The sequence below is a fragment of the Dermacentor variabilis genome, chromosome 2, assembly GCF_050947875.1.
Source record: "Dermacentor variabilis isolate Ectoservices chromosome 2, ASM5094787v1, whole genome shotgun sequence".
Lineage (NCBI taxonomy): Eukaryota > Metazoa > Arthropoda > Arachnida > Ixodida > Ixodidae > Dermacentor > Dermacentor variabilis.
In genome coordinates, this window is record NC_134569.1 from 34,993,924 (window position 1) to 35,021,201 (window position 27,278).

General features: G+C 46.1%; 2 protein-coding genes across 2 annotated transcripts in view; one reads left to right on the forward strand and one right to left on the reverse strand.

Moving 5' to 3' along the window:
- LOC142571625 (zwei Ig domain protein zig-8-like) overlaps positions 1-27,278 on the reverse strand; it is a 262,564-nt gene that overhangs the window by 160,488 nt on the left and 74,798 nt on the right. The gene's annotated exons all lie outside the window — the stretch shown is intronic.
- Positions 15,482-16,531, forward strand: LOC142573324 (uncharacterized). The gene has a single exon (XM_075682989.1). The coding sequence runs from the start codon at positions 15,482-15,484 to the stop codon at positions 16,358-16,360; it is 879 nt and encodes a 292-aa protein (XP_075539104.1). The 3' UTR covers positions 16,361-16,531.

Sequence of the window (27,278 nt, forward strand, 5' to 3'; positions counted from 1 at the left end):
TAATTTGTTAGGTAAAGCTGCGTGCTTGAATATATGCACTTAATAATATGAAATTCTAATTTTTGCATCGGGTTAAAAAAACACAGCAATGTTTACAATTGTCCCGTTGGAAGAAAACGAGTTTGTTAACGATGGACGTTCATGAACGTAATCGCTACAGCTCTCATTGTCGGGCTGATTTTTTTTTTTTTTTGCTCTTCTTCTTATTCGGAGCAGAAGCAACCATTAGATCTGCTGCTAAAATTGAGGCAATGGCCTCTCCAGCAGCTAACCTTCAGCAAAGAATGGACAAATACACGAAAAATGAAAACAGCTTTATCCTGGAGCTCTCGAAGTTGAATGTGAAGAAAACAAAAGCAAATCTGCAAGGCCTCTAGATATTTTGGAAGTCTGTTGCCCGTTGTTGCAAGGAAGAGCACAATTCGGGCTATAAGTTTTGTTTCTTCGCCAGTCTTGGGGTGGGGAATCGCGCCTTGACGTGAAGATTGCGACCGCAGCAGAGAGGGTGAGGCCAGACGCAACGATACAGCTAGGCAATCTTTTTCTCCTTATCCTTCTCCCGAGCGCATCCCATAGCCGGCACATTTATGCCCCAAGGAGAAAGTGGCATTTACGCCTTCTTCTTCTGGTGCGTCGCCAACCGCATCCCCACAATGTCGTTTTCGTCCCCAGCGTTTGCATACATATTGCCTTTTTAAGCGACCGAGCCGACTCTTTTCTCTCGTACATTCTGCGCGCCGCGGTGTGACGCGACTGGCATTCGCGGAGCGCTCTCGGCAACCTCACGCGGTGCAACGGGTGTCGCCACTTTTTTATTTACTCTTCTTGTCGTGTACCTTTTTTTTTAAATTTTCTTTTTCTTTCAAATCAACGGAAAGAAAACGTCGTTTTCGCTCTGATTCACGCTCGAGCCTCGGAACTCACTCATTCGATGCGGACAATATGTTACTCTTCGAGTGCTGCGCTGCTATCGTTCGCGGCCGTCATGATGTCCGCGTGCGGGGTTAGCGCGACGACCGTCGGCGCACGCGCTGGGTGAACGCACCGAGCTGATTTCGGAACGAGTGAGTTAGGCTCACTATGGCGAAGCCGCTCGCGATAGAAGGCGCATACCGCGGACCGAACTCTTGGAAACGGTGCGTGAAATCAGCGCGGACGTGTCTCTCCCTTTGTTTCCTTTCGTATTTGTTTTTCTTATTCTCATACGCGTGAGATACCTAATTTGGTTGCCGACGAAATCACATGACGCGGCACTTGGTGAGCAGAATTCCGTCGATGAGTCTCGGCTCTTGCTCTAGGCTATTCAGATATTTCCCGAACGAAAGCATTCTACGGATTTCGTCATCTGTTTGTGTGGCCTTGTTGAAAAACAAAACGATCGCATTTTTTGGGTGATCTGTGTATAATCCGACATGAATAAAAATGTTTTAATTAAGCTTGGCGAAGCCGACTGCATTGGACTGAACAATTCACCAATAGGGTACTGTCTTTGATTTAAGATCACCAAACGAAAAAAAATTCCTGTGGCTGATCGCACAATTCTAACCCGTCATCTAAATAACTCAATGAGGCGGTCATTACTTCTACGAGAAATCAATATGATTAAGTGAATAATTAGCAAAATCACACTAATTGCTTTTTAATTAATACGGTAGGCACGTATTTCAACTACGAATTATAGCCGGTGAGTTCGCAAGGCGTATCCACTAGCGATGAAATTTCAGGACTGCAGCATTTTCGAGGATATGAATTTCCATAGTGTCCGACGAAATGCATCGGCGCTCCAGTTAAACACTCCGTGTCTCCTGTTACAAGGATGAAGCGTACGCGCTTAGCTACGGATTCCTTGTGAAACAGGGCCCAGATTCAGAAAAACTCTTACGCAATAACTGTCAGTAAAAAAAAATTCAGCCAATCTTGATTTCAGACATACGATTAGCGAAGGTGCTCAGCCAATGACAAGGGGCACTGAAAAACGAAAAGGTTAGTGAATTTGGCCCGCTGGTTGCTTGGTTTTGTCGAACGAATTCGGTGTGTGGCGTTCGGTTGTGTTCTTTTATAAATTGTTCAGTGAGCTTTAAAGATCTATTGTAACTTCAGCAAACGTAGACAAATAAATTCGAGAGTGAAATATAAGTAGAAAACAGAAGAAAAATACCTAAAAAAACGTATTTTCATAGCAATGAACGCCACCATGGACCTAGCCTAACCAACGTCGAAGAATTACTTATTCGGGCCAGAAATTTAGACGTCTGAGGCTATCGGTCCAAATATAACTGCATGAACTTTTCTTCATCATGTAATAATGTTTCTTGCATTAGATAGATAGATAGATAGATAGATAGATAGATAGATAGATAGATAGATAGATAGATAGATAGATAGATAGATAGATAGATAGATAGATAGATAGATAGATAGATAGATAGATAGATAGATAGATAGATAGATAGATAGATAGATAGTACATAACAAAGGAGGGTAAAACAAGACCCGAAAAATAACAGCGACAAAGAAGCACACCGGGCAGGTACTTACGCGTTCCTCTTACTTCTTGTACTTGTTCCAACCTTCCTGATGGTGTTTGTACCAACTCTCTCAACAACGCATATTGTTAAGAATTAGGCACTTATTATATTATTATAGATTAAAGTCTCGCAGACTACCATGCAATACCGCACCAAGTGAAGCCAAAATTATTTGTTTAATGTTTTAGATTGGTGTAGTCCACGAACAGAACACGTCGAAATAACAGACATATCACGGTTATAAAGCGCGGCGCCCTCTGTGTTCTCCAGCGAAAGAATTCCCGATGCCTCTTCAATAGGCATTATTATTAATAATAATAACATTAGTCTTACTATTTTGCGCAGGCATCAATAAAACAAATCGGAGTCGGAATGCGGTTGCACAGGCTCGATGCATAAAAGCGAGCAGGTGAGCAGCCAGCTTAACGCACAAGAAAAGCGCACAACATTAATCGTACGGCTGCTCTTATGAAGACGGAGGTGACCCGCAGAGAAAAACGGAGCCCGGATTCCTTGCGTCGCTATCACATTCGGTGAGCCGCAATGTACGTTTTCCACGAGCGCGAGCGAGTGTTCGCCTGCCTGCGATGCGTGCACGCGCAGGCATGTACGCAGTCGGCTCGTCTGTGCGCGTTTCCGTGCACGCGAGACGGATAAATGGGAAAGTGTAATTCTGGGCGGTGAAATAAATTGCGCCCCAGCTATGTAGCCACGCCGCCATGCGCCCTGTTTTCTCCCGGAAGCAGCGCAGCCCGCCGGATCCCAGCCTGCTTCTGCACTCTCGATGCTCTGAGCCTTTCGTGGTATCGTATGTTTATTTGCTGCCTCCGTTTCCATTCATTTCGGGCGCAAGTGCTGCGGTACCAGCGGCTGCCTCGTTGCATGTGTTTTATATGAAGCTGTACCTTGGCCGAGCACTTTGGTCTTTCGTAATTTTCTTTATTCTACCTCGCTCGACTGTTTTTCTCCCAGGTCCGCTTTCGCACCCTGCATAGCTATTTTTATTTTCCTTCTCTGTGTGTGTGTGTCTGTGTGCTTGTTTGTTTGTGTGTGTGTTTTGCGCGCGCATGTGTGTTCGGGCGTGCGCGCGCGTGTGTCTTTGTATGTGTTATTATTTCGTGCACTTTGAACCCACTGCGTAGTGAACGCTTTGTCGCTGTCCAGATGGCTCTCCGCAACAGCTTTCTTGTTGTCATTGTTTCCACTTTCTCCCTCCTTTGACCCATTCTTGTTTTTGATAACGCGTTGCGCAAACTAATCGAACTTTATTTACTAGTAACTAGCCAAATCAAGTACTCTAACCTCCGCTGATCTGTTTGCAGGTCATTTTATTGTCATATATATATTAAGCATTCTGGCACACCGTGCATTACTGCACGGTGGGCCAGGTAGAAACCTTGTGCGAATAGAGAGTACACCTTCAAGAACGTGCTGGCGAAATTTGAGAGTTCTAAGGCAGATGAGGGGCACAATATAATGTCACAAATGAACTAACTGCAGTGTGGATGGGGGCTTTCTGGAAGGCTAAAACGCTCGACGATCAAAAACTGTCTGTATATCTCGTTGACAATTCGTATAGATAGAGTGTATCAGTACGCAAACATGCTTTCAAGATATTAAAGTCATTGAACAATTAACAGAGTAGGAATAAATCTAGAATGTGCTGAGGAATTTGCGAAAACATTTCATTAAATTACGCAGATAATAAAATAGTTGTTGCAAAGGAGCATGCGGGTATTTCGAGATGAAATTATGCTCAAGAATAGCTCGTATTCCACCCTCGCCTCCCCTCCCCCCTATTTTTTCTTAAGCAATTTAAGCCTGTAATAAAAGTTTATTTTGGAGCTCGGAGTAAATTCAAACAGGGCGCGCTCTAGAAGTCACTGCTTTATGACCAACAGCAATGGCACTCGAACGGAGAATCAAGGGCCGAATTCAGAAATATTTTCATACGTACGCAAGTTTTTTTTTTTTTTTTTGCCATTGACCGGCCGCTTTTGCTAGTCGTCTTTCCAGCGCCGGGGTTGGCTAGCATTTGTTTTGACAAGCAGTTCTGTCGTAGCAATGTTTTGCGAATACGGGCCGAGGTTCTGGGACAGTGTCAGCGGCGTGCAGAAAATACGGAAAGTTTTCATTCCAACATAGTCGCAGGGCCGTAGCGACTTCGCCTCATTGAATAGCTTCAGCTTTCGAGAAAATGCTCGAAGCACACTGTCCGCGGGCCTACCACCTCCAGTTCCGGAATCAGAAGCAGCATTAAAAGAAATTGCAGTTTCACCCGAAAGGCGAATACGCTGACAGTACAAAAACAAGGTGTAGCATTGCGCCTGAACTTCTTGAACGGTGGCCTAAATATGCGTGGGTGCGACATATCTGGGTGGGTCAAAATTTCTGGCACCCTGAAAGCATTAACGCGCTGTGTAGGAGCTGTATTGTCATCGAACTGACGCCACTGCGCTGCCCATAAAGAGTGGCGTCAGCGAAACCACGACTTTCAGAATGTAAATCCTAATATTGTTTTTCAGATTTTCACATCTCCGAAATGCCACACCTGGCGCATTAGTATGCATTTGGGGAGCTAACAAAAGTGTTAAGGGACTCAATGCGGTTACTTTGGAGTATTTGCTAGCACAGTGACGGGGAACTGTGTCACGAACACTCACGCACTATCAATGGGGAGTGCGCAGAATCATGCACTATTGTGGTGTAGAATCAGCACCCCTCTTTCGAAAACTTTGGTGCCGCGCGGCGCACACTATCAGTCAGACGACTCAGGATCTCCACGTAGAAGGCTGCATGGACACTTTGGCCTTCAGGTACAGATTCGCGGTGCAGAATTTCAAGGCAGAAACACGATCAACTGCCCTTTGATTTTTAACGCGCCCCGTGTCGCAGAAATTTTCGTGTCGGCGTCAGGGTCGGCGGAGTTGTCCGTGAGCGAAAATTTCCCTCTATATTTAGGTTGATGTATATGCCACGCCTTGATGTATGACATGCAGTATATGCGGGTTATATTACCACACATTTCTATCCCTAAAGTTGCTCATGCTTTACCTTACATTCTTGACAAAGTTATTCTCCGGAATTCTTAGAATGACAGCCCACGCGTTCCACTCTTAAAGGCGAAGCTTAAGCGTCCTCCAAGTTCCTGATTCGTTTTCCAGAGCTTTTCTTTTTTTTCTTTTCGGCCATGGCTCACTTTCTTTCTTCAATACGACTTATCTCGAGGTCGTATTAGTAAATTTAGGTGTCGTCGCTGGTGATGATATTTTGCGAAAATTCATCGTTGTCGTGTGAAGTTTTTCCGATCAAAGCAACGTTCTTCTCGTCGCAACTATTTCTCAAGATTCAACAAATTCGACACCTACATGGCGTAAACCCTTTTCATTTCCACATTGTCAGTCAAAATTCGGTGGACGGGCGAGTTTTCTAGATCAAGTGCTTCTGACATTATTCTGAGAGCGACTAGACTGCCGCTGATCAGAAGAGAACACACACGAGTGATGTTTTAATCTTCGCACGAGGTGGAAGGGTGTCCTGATCTTGCATCATCCTTGGGGCCTTCATGGTCTTCCCGAAGACACTGTACCCACAAGAACGTAGTTATTTCCTTTAGGACGTCTTTTCCATTGGCCTTTTGCAATATTTGATGAATTTCCGCACCATATAGCCTGATTTCACAAGAAAGCTCATGTTGATCATTTGTTCCATCTGTCTCTCTCCATTTCTGCAAAGAATAAAAGTGGGCTGCACAAAAAAGGGCACGCATGAAAGTCTGCATTGCCATACATACAGGAGACTAGCTATTACTAACAGTCAACCAGGTTCTTTCAAGTCGAGAGAGCGAGAGAGAGCGATGGCGCATACTCTCCCACTTTTTTGATGACTCACTACACAAAATTCTGCGACAGACCGCATATTGTGTTTCGCATGCAATGTTTAGGGCATGACCAGACTAAGAAAATTGCGGCGTCGCGCATGTATTTCGAAGGTCGCAGCAGGCAATACTGTCGCGAAGGCATCAAGGAAAATAGTTTTTTTCTTATAAAAAATACCGCACTTGAAAGAACAGCGCAAGCTGGTAGACTAGGCCAGGAAAGCAGGAAGGGCCAATGGCTACCTGGTCTAAGGAGGTCCCCCGCCTTGGGTGGAGAAAGAAGCATGCTCTTTAACTGTCTGAGACTATTAAATGTTTATTCTCTCTCTCTCTCTCTCTCTCTCTCTCTCTCTCTCTCTCTCTCTCTCTCTCTCTCTCTCTCTCTCTCTCTCGCTCTCTCCTGAGAAAATGGCGGTGTTCGCTGTGAAATGCCTCCGCTCTAAAGCCTGGCAATCATTAAAACTTGTATCCCTCTCTCTATCCACTATAAATCTTAGTGACGGTTTTACTACCACGTGGCTTCAATTTCCCAAGGTTAGCCACCACGCACACTTTTAGCGCGCAGATGTTTGCTGGCACTTACACGTTCACTACCGCTGTGAGCCATGTCTTCAGCTGCGTGCTGGCGCAAGGCAGGCACGTGTGCCCGTGGGCAATCTGTTGTGCATGGCTTTCTTCTAAAAACGGAGAGCTAGCAAGGATCTAGGGTCTAAGTCGGGTATCAGTACTGGCCCGGCTCACCCAATGAAGTTTGCCTGTCGGCTCGAGCCTGTCGAGAGCGCGGTTAAAAATTTGTCGGTCGAGCCCGAGCCCCCAGCTGTACCCATGCCCGAACCTCGCCCGGTTCCTTGGTAAGCTGACGCAGCTAAGCTAGTGCGCGATGAGACCGCCGTTCGCAGACAGGCATTCGGCGCAGCGGCCACATGAAGAGAAAAGGCAATGAAACCCAGGAAAGCGCACGGGAAATTAACTGTCATTTTATTGACATGTAGAAACAATAACTAAGAGGGCAAAAAAGTGGACGAGAAGAGAACTCACCTCTGGTGGCAACCGAAGCCGCATCGATCTTGGCCAATTTAGCTTCTACCGATGGCCGACGGCGGTCATACCGTCTACATTACAGTGCGTATGGGAGTGTATTCCTGGGAGTGTTAGCCAGTGCCATTCAGGACCATTGCAACGGATCATTCTCGTCGTTCTAGCAAATACGGCTCTTCACTGTCAACGAAGTCAGCCAACAAAGTGTTGTAATGCCGCCGCTGCCTAGTGCATGGTTTCAGTCGTGATACCACCGTCGTCCTGGTCATCGTGTCGTTCTCAGCGGTAATTGCATACACAAAGGGCACTTTTCACATGATAGCAGGAGTTTTGCACCAAGTTGGAAGCGTTTGTGGTAGTCGGGGGGAACAACTGCCTTTCTAGTAAACGAGTTGAGGGCCCGAAAATACGCTGACATCTGCTAGCTTTCTTCCTTCTTAAGCGAAGTTTTCTTTGTTTCTTCCAGCCACTTTTCGGGCGCAGGCTGTTGTCTTGCCGAACATGCAACAACATGGACCACTGTGCATGTGCCACTCGGTATGTACACAAATAAACAACTCGAAGTTTCAAGGCTGAGCTCTGTCGGAAGGGATAATCCTACAACATGGCGTGGCTCAATATCCTATCTGATGATGGTTAAAACATTGTCACGCTTTTTGCGGTCCACCGGACTCACTGAACGTCTATAGTAGTCATTCCAAAATTTTTTCTTACTCTTTTCTTCTTTCTAACCCCTTTTCCCCAACCCGCGTATATGGTAGCGGACAAGTGACTTGCGTCTGGTTAACCTTCCTGTCTTTCCTATATGCCTCTTTTTCTTGCGCCACTAGGTGTGTGTAACTGGGCATGGGGCACCAGGTATGTCAACGGCCGTGCCCAACCCTCCAGAGTGTGCATGTGCCCCTGTGTGGGTGCCCGAATAGACAAACAGAACGAGGGGCACTACTTGAATAAGTTGGCAATAAAAGCAACCGACTACGAATAACGAAGTATAGGGTGAAAAAACAAACGGAGCATGTATTCAGCAAGGAGCTTTGAGATAGAAGAACGTAAGGAAATAAGCAAAAAAATGTTGAAACAGCCGGTAATACATGCAGCCGAATGTGGAGGCGGACATTGAGTGAGGAGCGTTGTTCTACATAGAATCGAAATGAAGGATTTCTAGCAAATTTCATGGAAAGGTTTCCCTTTCCCTTATTGCCACATATGCATGGTACTCATCGTACTTTTTTCTTTCATGTCTTTTCAGCTGTTACGTAGTAAGGCGATGTGAAGCATGATAATGGGCTAGTAGAGGAGAGGAGACGAGACAAAGGGGAGGAAAGACAGGGAGGTTAGCCAGTGTAAGTACCGGCTGGCTACCCTGTGCTGAGAAAAGGGATAAAGGGAATAAAATGAGAAAGAAGAAGAAGAGGGAAAATAATGGAAACCAGAAAATTCACAGAGTAACACGATACTACGCGCTACAACATTAAAGGCGGTCCCACCAATTCACATGTCCTTAAAGACTTCAGCAAAGCCCTTAATGCCTTGAGTGCCGAAGCCCGTCTGCACCAGTGTCCTAAAGCTTTTTCCTCTGTAAAGGGGCGATTGTCCAGTTTTTCGAGCGTGGTCACGAGCACTTTTCTTGGCACTTTGTAATGGAGACTGTCACAAATGCGCTAGTAGTTACGCGAAATGTTAGGCGAAAGCGCGTAGCGGATGTGTTGTTTAGACGTTATTCAAGCTGACTGTTTTTAAGGAAATACAAGACGTAAAAGGCTTTCGACAGAGAATACAGGCCCTAGCACTGTTTCGAAACTCTAAAAAGCAAAGCTTGTACCGAACATCCGAAACATGGCATTTTCTTTATGTGCCTTGTTCCCCCCAAATACTTATCGATGATACGAAAAATCAAATAATTAAGAATGTTGCTGCGCATATCAAGTAGTATATATAAGCAAAGCTAGCAAACTGTTTTTTCTCAGCCACGTATATCACGACGGCCGCCATTTTACATTTCCAACTTGTATATATCATTGCGCAGTTCTTGACGGCTGCCTTTCAAAGCATTCTTCGTATACAAATGGTTCTATTCATTCACAACGGTATTTTACAAAAGAAAGAAAAAAAATGAAATGATTGAAGAAAGAAAGAAAGAAAGAAAGAAAGAAGAAACCGGAGGCGCTATAGAGGGCTAATTCATTGTTATATTGAAGCGTGTCTCTGTGCGTTTGTAAAAAATCAGGAACTTGCTTAGCAGCCTTGTTTTAATTACACGATCAATGCAAAAAAAAGAACGCTGAGCACAAAACAGAGGCGTGCCCTAATGAGACCTGAGGAAATTCGTCGTTTCTAAGTGTGCATGCCAACAATGACGTTACCATTACGCAAAGAAATGGGCTTGTAGCAGATAGAGGCCACTGCACAAGACTGCAACTACATACTTTTATAGAGTGTGGGGATGCGCGACTCTCGCGCGTCCGCTGATGTTTTTCCCGCATAGCGCGCCTCCTGTAGTGCGGCTTCGCCGCGTGGCCTGCGTGATGCCTGCGGCGGTCGATGTGGTTGGGGCGCGGTGCGAGAGATGGCGCGAGTGTTGCGCTGCTAACGCCGCCGACAGGCGGGGCTACTTGGGCGCCGGAAGGCAAGGCGCTCTCTCTTGGGGTTCGAGACCGTCAAGCGGTACGGACGTGCCGCGCGTGCGCCGACCCATGCTTCTGCGAAACCGTCTCGCGTGGCCGCCTTCGAACGCGCCACCGTTGGCGTGACCGTACACGCGAACGACCAGGCGTTGGGATCCAGCATGGGGCGAACATACTCGCTCGCTATGCGGTCGCGGTGAGTCGGACTTCTAGATTTGTCGCGCGCCCATCGGCATGTTTTGTGGATAGCAACTCGGCTAGCAGGCATTGATCTATGAAAGGTGCAATAAATGCCCTTGTGATAGTTTGCACTACTGTGTTGTCGTTCCTTTGTCCCAAGAGCACGGGTGTGAGAGACCCCACAAGAGACAGAAATGGCAAATACAGAAACATGAAAAGGTGTGGGGGGCCGTATGAAATGTGCTAAAGCTACTTAATGCCCACAAGTTATTGATTGAGGCATCCTGCGCCTAGCGGCTATACTATAGAAAGCACGTTATCCACAGAGCTGACATGCGACATACGGTCCACGTGTTGCATCCCTGTAAGCTGGCACACATGTTTATCGTCAGCGTAATCTCTCCTCGTTCCCCTTCGTCCGATACATTTTTCAGATCTCGTCGTTGCTTGCGGCACGTGTCACCATGTGTTAATGGATTACAAAGGCGCTCCCGCGCAAATACTGTGATTGTGAGAATGGTATTGAAATGTGAGAGGGAGATCAGAGAGAGAAAGAGAGGGGGAGATCAGTGAGAGAGAGAGCATTTTTGAATAAGAGTGTTTTTAAACAACAGCGGGCTTCAAGTAACTCGCCTAATCTACTAACTCGATCTCACCGAGCTGTGTTGTACTTTTTCACTACAATATTTGCTTTGCAGTTTCATCCTGGCCGTCGTAGTAAAAATGCGAGCGCGTGCGCATAGAACGCACGTTCCCCTAAACGGCATCTTGCATGAAAAATATACATTACCGGTGTCAGATATATATATATATATATATATATATACTGGGTGTCCCAGTTAAATTGGACCAAGGTTAAAAAAAGCCCTATAGAGCTCTAGAGAAATCGTACCGACTGAATAGTAGCTGTAGTCGTGTGTACTTACAGCGACTATTTTTTTCACCACGAAGTATTATATAACTGCTTCTAATTAGTGAACTTTTTAATTATTCCTTGAATCGCAAAAATATCAATTACGAAGTTGTAGGGCACCTCAAATAACCTCCAAATTAAGCATTTGTTTCCTGCTCAGCTTTGTCTCATTTGGTTTTTCCGAGAAGAAACGAAAGCACGCGAAACATCCAAAATACGAAGTAATTACACGCTCGCGCAACGCCATTCAAGCGCCCCCATTTGAATAGCCACGGATACATGGCTTTACTTGCGGCGGCAGCTCGATACACGGCTTAACGCGATGTGATGGTCGCGGCATCATGAGAACAAGCCACTGACCCCATTGATAGGCTTAGCGGAGCCGTAGTGGGGGAGGGGCAGACTTGGGACTGTAATTTTGCGCACTGATCTCGTTCTGTAGATAGACGCGCCAGGATCGTATGTTCCTTTTGTTGCCTTTATCAATAGAAAGAAACCGTGTACAAGCTATGTCCATATATTGCGTTTTGGCGGATCTGTGCGGGCAGAATATGCTTTTGCCGATTATGTAAATCATTCTTGCTTGACGTGTCAGTGAGCAGAGAATAACGGGATATTTCAACGGTACTACGCCAGTGACCTGCTCTTCAAGAAGACAGTCATGCCCTTCACGAATGATCAGAAGGATAAGATGATCCTGGCTCTGGGGGCTGCGCACGGCGACAAGAGGAAGGCCGCCAAGCTATTCCGGATGTGGCATTGTGGATGACGCCGTAGTCTGTCAACAGTACTTAGAACATAGCAAGACCTTTGCGAGGCTGGTAGCTTCACAAAAAAGCGACAGAGGACTGTGACGGTATAGTTGAAGAAGTGGAAACGGATGTATTGGCATTCTTTGCTGCTGTCCCTCACGGCAGTGTGCGCGACGCCAGTGCGGAGGCCGGAACCTCAAGCTCGTCAGTGTGAAGAATTTAAAGAAAAAAGATCATGTGCACTCGTACCATGTACATCTTCATCAAAAACTAGAAGACCGAGATTTTAAAAACAGACTTGACTTTGCCAATTGGATTTTCACGAAATGTGAAGAAGAACCGCATTTTATCATTCGCCTGCTTTGGACGGATGAGGCTCATTTCTCCAGAAACGCGCAAGTTAGTCTTCACGACGCACACTAATGAAATGATAGGAATACCAACTGGCTGGCACAAACACGACACCAATACCAGTGGTCGTTTAATGTGTGGTGCGGTATTACTGATGGCAACCTCGTCGGACCTATCTTTTTTGACAACGCAACTACTTACGCAACGCTACATCTCCGACAACCTTGAGGGCCCCGTGAACGACGTCTGTTGCAACGTTCCAAGTGCGCACCTTCGGAACATCTGGTTTCAACACGATGGGGCCCCTGTGCAAAGTAGTAGTCAGTCTCGAGCGTGGCTCGACAAGCTTTTTCTTGGACAGTGGATTGGCCGGCAGGGACCTGTACCCTAGCCTGCAAGGTCGCCAGACGTGACACCATTGGTCTTCTTCTTGTGGGGCTACGTGCAAGATCGCGTGTATAGTAGCGAAACTATACCACACCGGAGATTAGATTCGGAGGTTAATATCGCCCTCGTATGACCGCCGACGAGATTCCAATGTTGTTGGTCAGAGCTGCAACAGCACAAGTGTTGGGACCCGCCGCGGTTGCTCAGTGGCTATGGTGTTAGGGTGCTGAGCACAAGGTCGCGGGATCAAATCCCGGCCACGGCGGCCGCATTTCGATGGAGGCGAAATGCGAAAACAACCGTGTACTTAGATTTAGGTGCGCGTTAAAGAACCCCAGGTGGCCGAAATTTCCGGAGTCCTCCACTACGGCATGCCTCATAATCAGAAAGTGGTTTTGGCACGTAAAACCCCATAATTCAATTCACAAGTGTTGGAAAGTACTGTATTGCTTCAGATGGTGACCTGTTTGAGCATGTGCTATAAGTGGCAGTGGAAAATAACCGCTCAAAACAGGTGTAAGACGTGACTAACATACGTTCATGATGTCAGCTTACCCTTACATATAAAACGCTTACGACAAAGATAGGAACAGGTAACATCTGCTATGTTTTGCCTCTTTTCCGGAGTCAGAAAGGGTAAATGGCTAAACCTGTTGCACCTTAGAATGTTTTTTTTTTTTTGTGTGCGTGTGGCCGGCTGAGACGCCTTACGGGCTTTTGGTTTATTTTTTATTGAAGCAAACTCCTGAGTAGCTCTTTTTTGCTCTTCCGGGAGCTGCCTTTTTTTTCTTTCTTTCATGCTCTTTTGCGTACTGTTTTTGTTAACATTGGTTTAATTTCTTTTGTAGCATTCTTTTATAATACGCGAACATTGGTTGAATTTCTTTTGTAGCATTCTTTCATAATACGCGAAGGTTAAAGCTATCCCGAGTGCCTCATAATAGAGCACAACATTCTTGCGTCCGCGGATGCTGACGCTTATCGCACCACGCTAGTTAGGTCGCGAATCATCTCGAGCCATCCAACATGACGAAACTTCGTACGATGCGGCGATAAACGAATGCAGCCGTATATCTTTCAAAGGCTGCTTTGAGATGCTTGAGTAGCGACGCGCCAGCGCGCATATATTTGATAATTCGTATATTTCGCGGGCTTTTCTTTTTTTTTTTCAAAAAAGAAACAGCATGCACACTTCAGCACGAAATAAAGGCTTCATTCAGAGGTTATTTAAGGTGCCCTACAACTTTGTAATTGGCATGTTTGCGATTCAAGAAATAATTAAAAAGTTCACTAATTAAGAGCAATTGATTAACTAATACTTCGTGATGAGAAAAATACTGGCTGTAAGTACACACTGCCGCTACTATGCAGTCGGTAATATATCTCTTGAGCTCTTGGTTTTTATTTTAATCTGCGTCCAAGTTAACTGGGTCACCCGGTATATCGTGTATGCAAGAATAGGACTACTTGGTCTAGAACAGGAGGTACACAGCAAGGAGTGGAAAGGATTTCTCGTGTAATATAATTATGTAAACAAAGCCAGAGTATCTTCTCCGCACTTGTTTCATTTTGTAAGCCTGCAGCTCATTTTATACACTAGTAGGAAGCGGTGCGCTTGCATGCGAAGATCATCACCATATTGTTCCGCATATGAGAGTTCGCTGTTAGAGAGAGAGAGAGAGAGAGAGAGAGAGAGAGAGAGATTGATGAAATGAGAGCTTTAGTTCTTAAGCGACACCTCTGGCAAAGCGCATCTTAAGTCTTCGCCTAGCACTATCATCGCTTTCTTCTTTTGTGTTCTTTCTTTTCTCTTCCTTTTTAACCTATAAGTTCCCACTGCGCTCTCTTCCAAGGTTCTATTAACGTGACCTGTCTTCTGAAATTAGCCCCTTCAGAAAGCATACCCATGCTCGAAACGTGCTCATTGAAATAATATGAAGGAAGCTCCGCTGATGTAATTTTTATACAAGAGCTCTTCCTCATTTTTTAGCCAACTATTACTGTTCTGTCAGTTTAACCCCCCCCCCCCCCCCCCCTCCTTCATGAGCTTTGAGAAAAAGCCGAACTTTCAGTAGTATTTATGACGTAAAGCCGCCTTCTCCTGCGCATTTACAGTATTTCTCAAGAAAAAAAATCGAAATTTTTATTGCATATAAAGCATCGCTTAGATTAAATGCGTTGCGAAATACAGAGTAACATGTGTGGACTCTCACTCAGAGAAAGAGAGAGAATAAACTTTATGCAAAAAAGCAGATGAGCGTAGGTAGCTCTTCCGCTGTGCAGTGGATGTTCCCCTTTTACAGGAGACCAGCGGTCCTAGCTGCCCTTCTCGCTCGGTTGACCAGGTTGGGCTGGTCCATCGAGTCGGAGCTGGACAGCGCTGCTTCCCATTGCCGTGTGGTGGGGTGTGTCATGGAGCGTGGCGTGGTGCGCTTGCGCAAGCCCATACCATGTGATAAAGCGCTGCGCCTTGTTCGCAGTGTGGGCACTTATAGGAATACAGCGCAGGGTATATGGCGTGGTAGAGACCCAAGTGTGGATATGTGTTTGTTTAGAGTTTCCTCAATATTACGGCTTCCTCTCGCGTAAGAGCACTATGAGGTGGTGGTAGTGTTCTTCGTGAAAGCCGATAGTGTTGTAGAATGTGCGTGTAGCCCTTGTCCGCCAGCCCTTGTCTGCTGTCTGCTACTACAGATAGCCCGGCAGCGCCACCGCTGCCGTGCCTCAACTGCCCCTGGATTCACGCACCGTCATCGACAACAACCGAGGAGCCATCTATAAAAGACCATCACCAACGCGCGGCACTCTGTGGGCTCGGTCGCTGTGCCACGATGCACTCATCTAAGCCGTTCGCCTTCGCTGCGCAGGTCAGTAATCAGTATTGTCTTTTCAGAAAAAAATCAAGTAACTACTGTCTCCTGCAGCTACCGAGCCCACAGTGCTGCCTTTCGATTGTTGTTGAATGTTATGTTGTAGTACGTACCTTGTTGCTGTTGGCTGGTGATATCGAGTCAAACCCAGGTCCCGACACTGTACTCGCAGAACTAAAGAAGCTGTCTACTGGTCAGTCACAACTACTCGCCGAGGTTCAAGGCCTTAGAAACCAACTAACAACTACTGAACAGGCTATATCTGACCTCAGTAACAGATTATCCAACCTAGAAACTCGCTATCAAGACCTGGTAACACTACGCACCGACATGGATGCGATCTGCACTAACACCACCCAAACAGCCAAAGATATCAAAGGAATAGAAGCCCGCCTGGATGACGCCGAAAATCGCTCGCGACGAAACAATTTAATTTTCTATAATATCACAGATAACAATGCATCGGAAAACTACGCCCAATCTGAAGAAACTGTCCTACGCCTCTGCCGTGATCACTTAGGTCTAACCATTGACCCAAAAGAAATTGAACGGGCTCACCGTCTTGGGCGCCATTCTTCTGGGCGCTCTCGCCCAATTATAGTCAAACTGACATTTTTTAAAACCAAACAGCTAATTCTTTCAAATGGCCGTAAGTTAAAAGGGACTGATTACAGCGTCGGGGAGGATTTTTCACGCCCTGTCCGAGATGCGCGAAAGCATCTAGTTAGATTTGCCAAAACTAAAAACACAAAATTTTCCTTGCGCTACAAAACATTATTCATCGGTCCGAAACAGTACGCATTCGACGAATCATCGCAGACAGTAAAAGAAATCTCATAGCATACGGTTCATCGTCGTGTAACTAAACTTCCTGGTAGCAGCCCTCGTGGTAAACTTCCAAATCTTTCTTTTTCTATTATTTTCACAAACATACGCAGTTTCCTCCCCAAACGTGAACACATCTGTAATCTTGTTTCATCATCTTCCAGCAACATACTTGTACTAACTGAAACGTGGCTAACAGATGACGTCACTGATACGGAAGTTCTTGCCAATCTACCTAATTTTCAAGTTTTCCGCAAGGACCGCAGGGGTTCCAGAGGAGGAGGTGTTCTCATTGCCACTAACCAACAATTGCCTTGTTCTGTTATTAATATCCAATCAGAACTTGAAATACTATGGGTAATCTGCCGTTCCGCACCTCAAACCGTCATACTAGGTGTCTGCTACAGACCCCCCTACAGCTATCCACAATTTTCTTATTACCTAAATGATAGCCTAAATCAACTTACTACTACACATCCCAACGCGCGCATTCTTCTTTTTGGCGATTTTAACTTCCCGTCTATTGACTGGCAGAACTTCACACCAACAAGCAATGAAGAAATAACTAGCTTCCTTGACGTCTGTCTAAATTTTAATCTCACCCAATTAGTAAAAGAACCTACACGCGTCGTACGTGATTCGTTAAACATCTTGGACCTTATACTAACTAATCACCCTGAAAGTTTAGCGAATCTTACTTATCTCCGCGAAGTTAGCGACCACAAAATTATACATGCTACTTTCACCTTCATCGCGGAATCGCGCCAAACGTTCCGCAAAACAATTCGCCTTTATGACAAAGGCAATTACAAGGAAATGAACAACCAATTGCTTGCTTTTTTTCCAGAATTCGAAAGAGATTTTCATCACCGATCAATTGAGGACAACTGGCTTACTTTTAAAACCAAGCTTGCAGAACTAACATCCAAATTCATTCCCACCATTACATTTCGTGCCAATCATAATAAACCATGGTTCACAAAGTCCTTAAAAATGCTCGAGAACAAGAAAAAACGACTTTTCCGTGCAGCAAAACTAAACCCAAGCGAATGCGCATGGAATAAATACTACGAGGCCGAGTCAACGTATTTGCGGTCCATTTCTAATGCCAAACATGCATTTTTTCATACTGACCTGCCGAAGATCCTAAGCAATAATCCCAGAAAGTTCTGGCAAGTTCTAAACCCTGATTATGCGCCTATCATCACACTTACCGACACGGATGGCGAGGAAGTGAGCGACGTTGAGTGTGCAAATATATTTAACACTGCATTTTCATCTGTCTTCACAAACGAAACTGATATGCCAACATTTGTCCCAACTTCCCAACCAAGATCGCTCATGCCACCAGTCACATTCGCTGCACACGGCATCGCCGGTATCATTGAAAATATTAAGATGTCATCTTCTGCAGGTACTGACGAAATCACCAGCAAACTCCTAAAAAACATACGTCATGCTTCTTCAGAGTACTTATCATTACTGTTCACACAATCACTCTCCACAGGTAGCATACCCAGCGATTGGAAGGTGGGGAAGGTCGTTCCGGTCTTCAAATCAGGTAACAAAGAATCGCCCCTTAATTATCGCCCCATCTCTTTAACAAGTGTGCCATGCAAAATCATGGAACATGTAATCTATTCTTGCATAATGAACTTTCTCGACTCTATTAATTTCTTTCATCCTTCTCAACACGGCTTCCGTAAAAACCTATCTTGTGAAACGCAATTAGCTATTTTTGTCCATGACCTGCACATGGCCCTTGATTCTAACCTTCAAACTGACTCAATCTTCCTAGATTTCGCGAAAGCCTTCGACAAGGTTCCCCACGAGCGCTTGATACTAAAACTTTCTTGGTTAAATTTGCATCATAACATACTGCAGTGGATAAAAGAATTTCTGGCAAACCGTACCCAATTTGTTCACGTTAATAATCAAACCTCTAGGTCTCTTGCAGTAACATCAGGCGTCCCGCAGGGATCAGTTCTTGGTCCCCTTCTATTTTTAATATATATTAACGACCTACCAACACAGGTCTCCTGTAACATTCGCATCTTTGCCGATGACTGTGTTATCTATCGCACAATCAGTAACCCCTCTGATCAACTAACTCTTCAAAGAGATTTAACTTGCGTCCAGGACTGGTGTAACCAATGGCTCATGGAACTAAACCCCGATAAATGCAAACTCATGTCATTTCATCGAAAACGTAATCCTCTCCTGTTCCCTTATACAATTTCGCACGTCACGATAGCATTAACACAGTCTTACAAATACCTAGGCGTAACGTTGTCTAACGATCTAACCTGGAACGCGCATGTCACTAGAGTGATATCATCTGTTAACAGAAGCCTTGGTTTCCTAAAACGTCATCTACGTCTAGCGCCACCAAACCTAAGATTGCTTGCATACAAGTCACTCGTACGCTCTAAGCTGGAATATGCCTCTGCCATCTGGAGCCCTAACCAAAAATATCTAACAAACTGTCTAGAATCAGTGCAGAATCATGCCACAAGATTCATCCATTCATGCTATTCATATAATGTCAGTATATCTCGTTAAAAGCAGAAACCGGCTTAACAAGCCTGACTTGTCGGCGTCGTATCGCTACTATGTACTTATTTCATAGGTTTTTTTACAGCTCACTTCATCATCCACCCTACATCAGCCCTCCTGCACGCATTTCTCTCCGCATTGGTCATCCCTTTCAAGTCGCCCGTCCACGTACGCACACTACCACGTTTGCCACATCATTCTTCCCACGTTCAGCCTCGGACTGGAACGGCCTTCCACACGACATCGCCGCAATCACCTGCCCATCGACGTTTTTGAACTGTATAATTAACATATTTACCAGCGAGCAAACTTGTACCTAAACATCTTTCCCTTGTGTATATAATTTATTTCAATAGCTACCCACCCCTTATGTAATACCCCCAATCCTGGGGGCCTTTAAGGTAATAAAGTGAAGTGAAGTGAAGTTAATGGCACCGCTTCGGGGTGTAACTGCTCGGCGCATCGCTCTTGTGGCTTCCCTATGTGCATGCCTATAGGCGTGTGCCTGCTGAATGCCGCGTAAGGACTCATGCCCCGGAGTCCACACGACTTGTATGTGGGGAGGGAGCTGGTGCGCTCCAATCAGAATGCCTTGTGCGGCCCTGGAAATCTTGGTCCTGGAAAAATTTCACCTTGCCGTCTGAGAGGCCGTTAGAACTATGACGCAATCCCACTGCGGCCTCGTCGTGATGGCTAACGCTATCGCTAGTTTCTTTGCCTCCGCAGAGCTCGCTCTGCAAACTGGCGACGCATTCATTTCGGTCACGTGATTGCAACTACGCTCGTGACGAATTCGGTGCTTGTTGCAGGGCTGGCAGCGTCTACGTACAAGATATTGAGGTGTTTCTCATACTTCCTAGGGAGCGCCTGCACTCGGACTTGTCGATGTCCGATGGGAACGTTCGGGTGCATGTTTCTGGGAATCGGGGAGACGTGCATAGTTTCCCGCATTCGTGTGGGGATTTTTGCCAGTGCGCTGGTCTTCTGTACAGAATATCCAAGACGTTTCAAGACGCAGCGTCCCGCTGTCATACGTAGTAGCCGTTCCTTCTGGCTTGCAAGGGGGGCCTTTATGATTTCCTGTGCCTTGTTGTACACCCTTGCCCCTGGAGGCGAAAAGTGGCCATTCCGGGCGGGAGTCCGAGCAGTTGCTTATATGCCTTGTGTACGAGCCGGTCGTGAGCCTTCCCTACCGCATAGCCCAAGTTTAGATGCGGTGTGCCTGATACGAAATGCGGCTGACAATCAAAGCCTGCACTAGTTGGTTCAGGTCCTGTTCGTTGAGCCTCCTCTTCCTGCTGGTAATTCGTTGCATCATGCGCAAGGTCTGCGTGGTCATGTGTTGCAGCTTCTGTATGGCGTACCTTCCGCCCCCGTCTTTGTGTAAGTGTAAGCCGAGGATACGAAGTCTGTCCACCTTGGAGATTTCGCAGGTCGGTGGTTTGTGCCACGGTTGCTGATTGTCCTCGTGAGCGCTTCTCGATTATGAGAAGCTCCGACGTCTCCGGCGCGCATTCTAGTTCTGCATGTCTCCGCGTATCTTGCTACGACGTCCACTGCCTCTTGTAATGCCTCATGCTCTTCTATGGACCCGCCGATCATCCATATCGTGGTGTCGTCTGATCCCCGGTATTAGCTCGACTTGGGCTGGGAGTTTAATCATGGTCACGCTGAAATGCGTCGGCGACAATACTGCTCCTTGGAGTCCTCCTCTATTCGGTGTGTCTACTCACTGCGACCTCACATTTCTCAGCCCTATTGTGACTGTACGATCGGTGAGTCACGTAGTTGTAAATTCATCGGCCGCAATTCGTGTCACCGAGAGTGGCTAAAATGGCTTCGTGCCCCACGTTGACAAAGGCCCCCTTTAGGTGTAGTGCACGAATTGCTTTCCGGCAGCCTACGGCGTTGCTGCATTCAGTACTTCCTCTTCGAACCGCAGAAGCACGTCTTGCGTTAACAAGATGTGCCGAAAACCAAACATCGTGCTCGGCATCAGTTAATGTTCTTCGAGATGCATCTGTCACGCGTTCCATCCGTTTACCGAGGCAAGATGTGAGCGAAACGGTTTTTAGATCCTGCAGGCAGGGCATAATGAAAAGCATGCATCACACGTGCAATGCAAAGATGTCGGTTGGTATCTCACCTGCGGCTAGTTCTTTTTTTCATCCAGCTTCATTTTCAATAATTTACAATGTCTTTAGTTCAATAACTAAGCACTAGTAATTTCCCGTATGTTGTCCTTGGTGTCTTTCAGCAGTGTAGTTTTTTGGACTTGTTGGTGCATGATTTGAATAGCAATGAATAGCGCGCAGAGGACGGGACCATAAAATTCAGACACAGACGAACAGTACGAGCACTATGTTTGTTTGTTGGCTTTTCATTATATATTTCACTGATAGCCATTTTAAATGTTCTTCGAAATGCAAACAACTTACTCTCCAAATGCCTATGTGTATATTGTATCGTACTTTTGCATATGCGTCCAAGAGAAAGGAAGGTCTCCTTAACACAAAAGCGAGCAGTTGTCTGAAAAATACAACGCAGACTTGTCGGACACTGTTGTGTGAGCGAGATATCCTTAGCCCAGGTGGTCCAGTGATTTGAACATTCAGCTCCTGAGTAAGCGGTCACGTGGTTGGTCGCAGGCAACGGTCGCCTGTACATTGCGATGTGTGCAGAAGGTGAAAATGCTCGCACCTGGTGTCGTATATGTAATAATTCTTTCCCGCCGATTCTATTCTTTTATCATTAGCCAACGCCACAAGTCCCCGGTAATGAATTGGTAAAGAATATATTTAATTTTAATTCGTAATCAGACCCACTGTTATTGTAAGCCAGAACAGACACCCTCAAGCGCGCCTTTGGTGCAGGTGTATAGATAGATGGCGAAAATCTCGGCAAAAATAATTTCTTTGTCACCTGCAGAGAAAATGGCGCCGACAGTTAGAGACAACAGGGCATCACACGCAGATAAAGTTGGGCACTGTCATCGAGACAGCACTCGTTAATGTTTAGTGTCAGCTTCAAGGAATTACCAACTGCAGAGCTCTTCAATCTGCTATAAAGCGCCAGGTCAAGTCCTGCACTACGTTTCATTGTGATATTTTCTCACCACTCAGCAGCTGCTCAAAGCTGAAATTGAAACCCGCTTCATTTCGACACTACGTTTCACGGTGACTGCGTCTAAATACACACAAGCTGGCAGCTACTTCTACTTTTTCCGGCGACCATCGTAGTTGCCGCCCACGTATCAGAGTTGCCGTGACGCAATGTGTCGCGGTTAGTTCATATCGCGTCTTGCTAACTGGAAGTTCATAAATTCGGATTATAAAAAAAAATGCGTTACAGTTTAGTATACCTCACACCTTGCCGCAATCACTCGTTCAAGTAGATGGGCTGCGCGTGCAACGTCAATTTCTAGCGATGCGGGCAAGCAGATGGATTTTGTAAATGAAAGCAAACATAAGCGGATAATAAAAAAAAGCGATTTTCCCGGCTCGTTTGACTAAAGCCCCATTGTTTGCAGCCGCCAGAATTCGAGCGCGGCTGCGTTTTAGCCGCTCTGTTCGGCCGCGATATTTGGCGAGGAGAAAAATGCTCCTTACAATTACCCGGAAAGCGCGAGATTAACTTCAGGGCGGTGTTGCCGCGCGCATGTCCATCAAGCCAGCGCTTGCGACAACGGTCGCCGAGGCGGCAAGGCCGCCGCGTCGCTGGAAAACCGAAGCCGCACTCAATTAGAAGTTTTAATTGCTGTCGTTCACTTTCGGCGCCCGACAGCTGGGAAAAAAAAGCCACGGAAAGGAGGCTTGGGGGAAGAAAGAATGCGCGCGAGGCAACAGCCCAGCACCGGCAGCAGCCGCGCACTGCGGCGGTTAATGTCGTCCTCGTATGGCCACCGACGACGACCGCTCCAAGATTGCGCGCCGCGATGCCTCTGAGCAAACACGCGGCAAAATGAGGCCGCAGTGACGGCCGGCGCTCTCCGCTGCGAACGGCAGCGCGACGAGATGAGAGCGCGAAACGGCGGCGGCAGGAGTGGCAGAAAGAAGTTTAATTGGCTCGAGTCAAACGCGGCTGGAGAGAGTGAGAAAGTAACACAGAGAAACACGGAGGGGCAATATAGAAGCGAAGTTGTGAAGCGAGGGTACGAAATGAGGAGGCGGATGGGAGTGAAGAAAATGAAGCTATGCGAGCACGAATTATAACCATTACAGCTCCTGAGATCTCGCGTTTCTTTTTTTACGCTAGGGCTCTTCCGCATAGCCGGCTCTTTAGCAACCGAACTTCTCATCTCGCTGCAGCTAAGAAACAACCGCACGCCCACGCAAAGATCGGGGGCACGGAAATTCTCTTCGCCTGCATACATACTGACTTCTAGCGGTTAGGCTAACAAGGCGTGCGAGCGAGAGCTCGCGCCAGAACACGAGGATAAAGGACGATGGGAGAGGCAAGCAAACACACTCCGAAATGCCCGAACGATGGAGCAGCTCTTGCCTGCAGCCCGGCGACCAACCACGGTTACTGTTAGAGCCGTGGCGTGGCAGCGGAAGCTGAATAGACTCCGAACGTTACGGCCTCTGAAAGCCCCGACCCGGCTTGCCCCTTGCGCAGGAGCTATACCGCGGACGGCCGGTATTAGTCTTTCGGGAATCGTTATTTAGGACTCGGTGGAAAACGCTGCCGCTGCGCAGATGCTCCACCAGACGCCCAGGGAGAGCGCGGGCGAAAGAAAAGGCTTGAAACAGGGGAACAGGCAGGCAGGCAAAGCTCGTTATTGGGGTATGTGGGCTGCGGAACTTGTGCTTGTAGACAAGGCTGGTACATAGAAGCGGCCTCCTGTGCCTCGCTCTTCTCACCAGTCTGTATGGCGGAACGGCGCGCCTTCGTCGACAGCGGGCGCACGGAAACGAGACTCGGCAAGCGGCTCTAGATTGGTCCTACTCCTGTTTTTTGTTTTTGTTTCTGTGGTTCGCTTTTCTTTTACGTGGGTATTTTTTAAGACACTCCTTGAGCAACAGGAACGAAGAACGCAATGCGTGCAGCGCCCAAACGTGGAACACGCGAATTGTGCAGCTTCACGCCAGAACTGCCCTAAGCGAAAAAAAAAAAAGAACCGCGTTGATTGCACGAGCATGTTACGAGGAATGCTAGAGAAGAGCCGAGATGAACGTGATTCTGCAGTGTACACAAGCAATAAATGGTCCTTTAAAAAACGTAAAAGCAATTAATTTAGAGGCAAATGAATTAATTAAATCTAGCCCTTCAGCACATATATGGTATATAGCGGTAGCCTTGCGTGCTACATACCGTTCAAACTACTAGGTATTAATACTGCCAGTACATTGATTGAATACTTACTAAGGCCTAATTAGTGCTCTTACATCAAGGGGCACAACGAGGGGAGAAGTAACGGTATGAATACTCAAAGTGTCATCCTAGCTCATTTTTTTTCGACCTGCTTCAAGTACAATAACTGCAATTTTTATGCAAGAATCATTACCGGAAAATGCAAGACCTGTCACCGGACAACGTCCACAGCTGCGGAACGTCTCTTTAAATTTGGAATAACCGCGCTCGGACAGCAGGGGGGACAGAAGAGAGAACAGAGGGCTGATAGCGCTCTGTTCTCTCTTTTGTACCCTCTGCTGTCCGAGCGCGGTTATTCAAACTTTAAAGCGTGTTTTACCAACAAGGCCAATCCTACACCCTTCTGCTCCTCGTCAAGCACTTCGTGTGAATCGCCAAGAACCAACCCTAAAATGAAGCGTTTTCAGTGGTTAAAAGGCAGTTATTTAGTGTTTGCTATCCGCCCTATGGTGCCGGACCATACGACTAACTATTGCTTGTCACTCGACCATGCTTCATCAACACGCCAAACAACGACGCGACGTCTTGCTTCAGTGGATACCAAGCTGATGAAGCCAGCAAACCAGCCAATGATTATGCAGGTGGAACTGCTCGGTCTGGTCATGAAGATGGCATGCAGAAACCCATTCTGTGCCAAGAACAAAGGCAGCAACAATAGTTCGCATGCTCGATTGTGATGCCACACGGTCGGTATTAAACATCGCAAGTCTCCAGCATCAAGAAATGTCAACCACAAGTGTCTACATCGCATGGACTCTTTAGTCCCAGTACGCCTTTTTTTCCCTATCTATATCCCCCGAACTATCCTCGACAACTATTCATTGCTTACTAGTGAACTTAATTTTTTTATTTGGTACTTCTTCATTAGAATGGCATACAGTACTAAATGTGATAATTGCTGTAGCGAGGGAAAATATGAACACCTGTTTTGGCGTTTTGCTCGCAGTAGCGCGAAGACGTGGTTACTCGCTACAATGCTAGTTCTTCTCAACGACCATCCTCTGTCGGAGCAGCCGACCCTATTGAATGCGAAGTTATACGGTAATCACACCAGAAGTTGATGAACAGGTTACTCGGCATGGTATGGCAAGTGAACATTTTTACCAATTCCTAACGATCCGGTGTATCTTGCTCTAGGCGTGCACCCTTTAACCACTTCTGTTATTTCTCCTCCCGAGGTTAGGGTAGTAAATCAGACAATATTTCTAGTTTTTCCAATGCCAGTTCTATCTCTCTCTCTTACACACACTTAGGTGTATTCAAATGATGGTCACGTCATAAAGATGATAGTCGCTGTGATCATTCCTTTAAGGTGGTCAGCCGCAGGTAAACGTCATACATCTGAGCACCGTACTAAAAAAGATTAATGTGCTACGTACCATAACCCATACCATCATATGCTTTTAGATGGAAACACGTGAGTATTTATGCATAATGTCCCTATAAACATACAGTATTATTTATATGAACCATACGAAACATACAAATTTTTTTGCAATATCGTAACTTGTAATACCCCGCATTTAATTGTAGGGAGAGCTACAGACGAGAAGCAAGGCAGGAGCGTTTAGTCATAGAAAAATATCTTAATCAGGGACGCCAGCCTCCACAAATATGTCGTCAGCATATACCGTGTGTCCCAGCTAACATTCGCGAAGCTGTTCAATAAAAAAAAATGAATTAAGGAACACGTTGCGAAATACTTATAACACCTACGGTGTTTGAAAGACAACAGGTCTGTCGACTGAACACCGTAGACCTTAATGGATATCTTGCATTGCATTTCTTTAGTTCTAATTTTTTTCTCTTTTATCAGCTTTGCTAAGCTTAGCTGGGACATCCTGCAGCTTACAAAGTTTTCCATACTAGAGGTTGTTATAAGCATTAACAATACATCATCATCATCATCATCATCATCATCATCATCAGCCTGGTTAAGCCCACTGCAGGACAAAGGCCTCTCCCATATTTCTCTAACTACCCCGGTCATGTACTAATTGTGGCCATGTTGTCCCTGCAAACTTCTTAATCTCATCCGCCCACCTAACTTTCTGCCGCCCCCTGCTACGCTTCCCCTCCCTTGTAATCCAGTCCGTAACCCTTAATGACCATTGTTTATCTTCCCTCCTCATTACATGTCCTGCCCATGCCCATTTCTTTTTCTTGACTTCAACTAAGATGTCATTAACTCGTGTTTGTTCCCTCACCCAATCTGCTCTTTTCTTATCCTTTAACGTTACACCCATCATTCTTCTTTCCATACCTCGTTGCGTCGTCCTCAATTTACGCAAAACCCTTTTCGTAAGCCTCCAGGTTTCTGCACCGTAGATGAGTACTGGTAAAACACATCTATTATACACTTTTCTGTTAAGGGATAATGGCAGCCTGCTGTTAATGACCTGAGGATGCCTGCCAAACGCACCCCAGCCCATTCTTATTCTTCTGATTATTTCCGTCTCATGGTCCGGATCCGCCGTCACTACCTGCCCTAAGTAGATGTACTCACTTACCACTTCCAGTGACTCGCTACCTATTGTAAATTGCTGTTCTCTTCCGAGACTGTTAAAATTAATTTAGTTTTTTGCAGATTAATTTTTAGACCCACTCTTCTGCTTTGCCTCTTCAGGTCAGTGAGCATGCATTGCAATGGTCCCCTGAGTTACTAAGCAAGGCAATATCATCAGCGAATCGCAAGTTACTAAGGTATTCTCCATTAACTTTTATCCCCAATTCTTCCCAATCCAGGTCTCTGAATACCTCCTGTAAACGCGCTGTGAATAGCATTGGAGAGATCGTATCTCCCTGCCTGACGCCTTTCTTTATTGGTATTTTGTTGCTTTCTTTATGGAAGACTACGGTGGCTAGGGAGCCGCTATAGATATCTTCGAGTATTTTTACATACGGTTCGTCCACACCCTGATTCCGTAATGCCCCCACGACTGCTGAGGTTTCGACTGAATTACACGCTTTCTCGTAATCAATGAAAGTTATATATAAGGGTTGG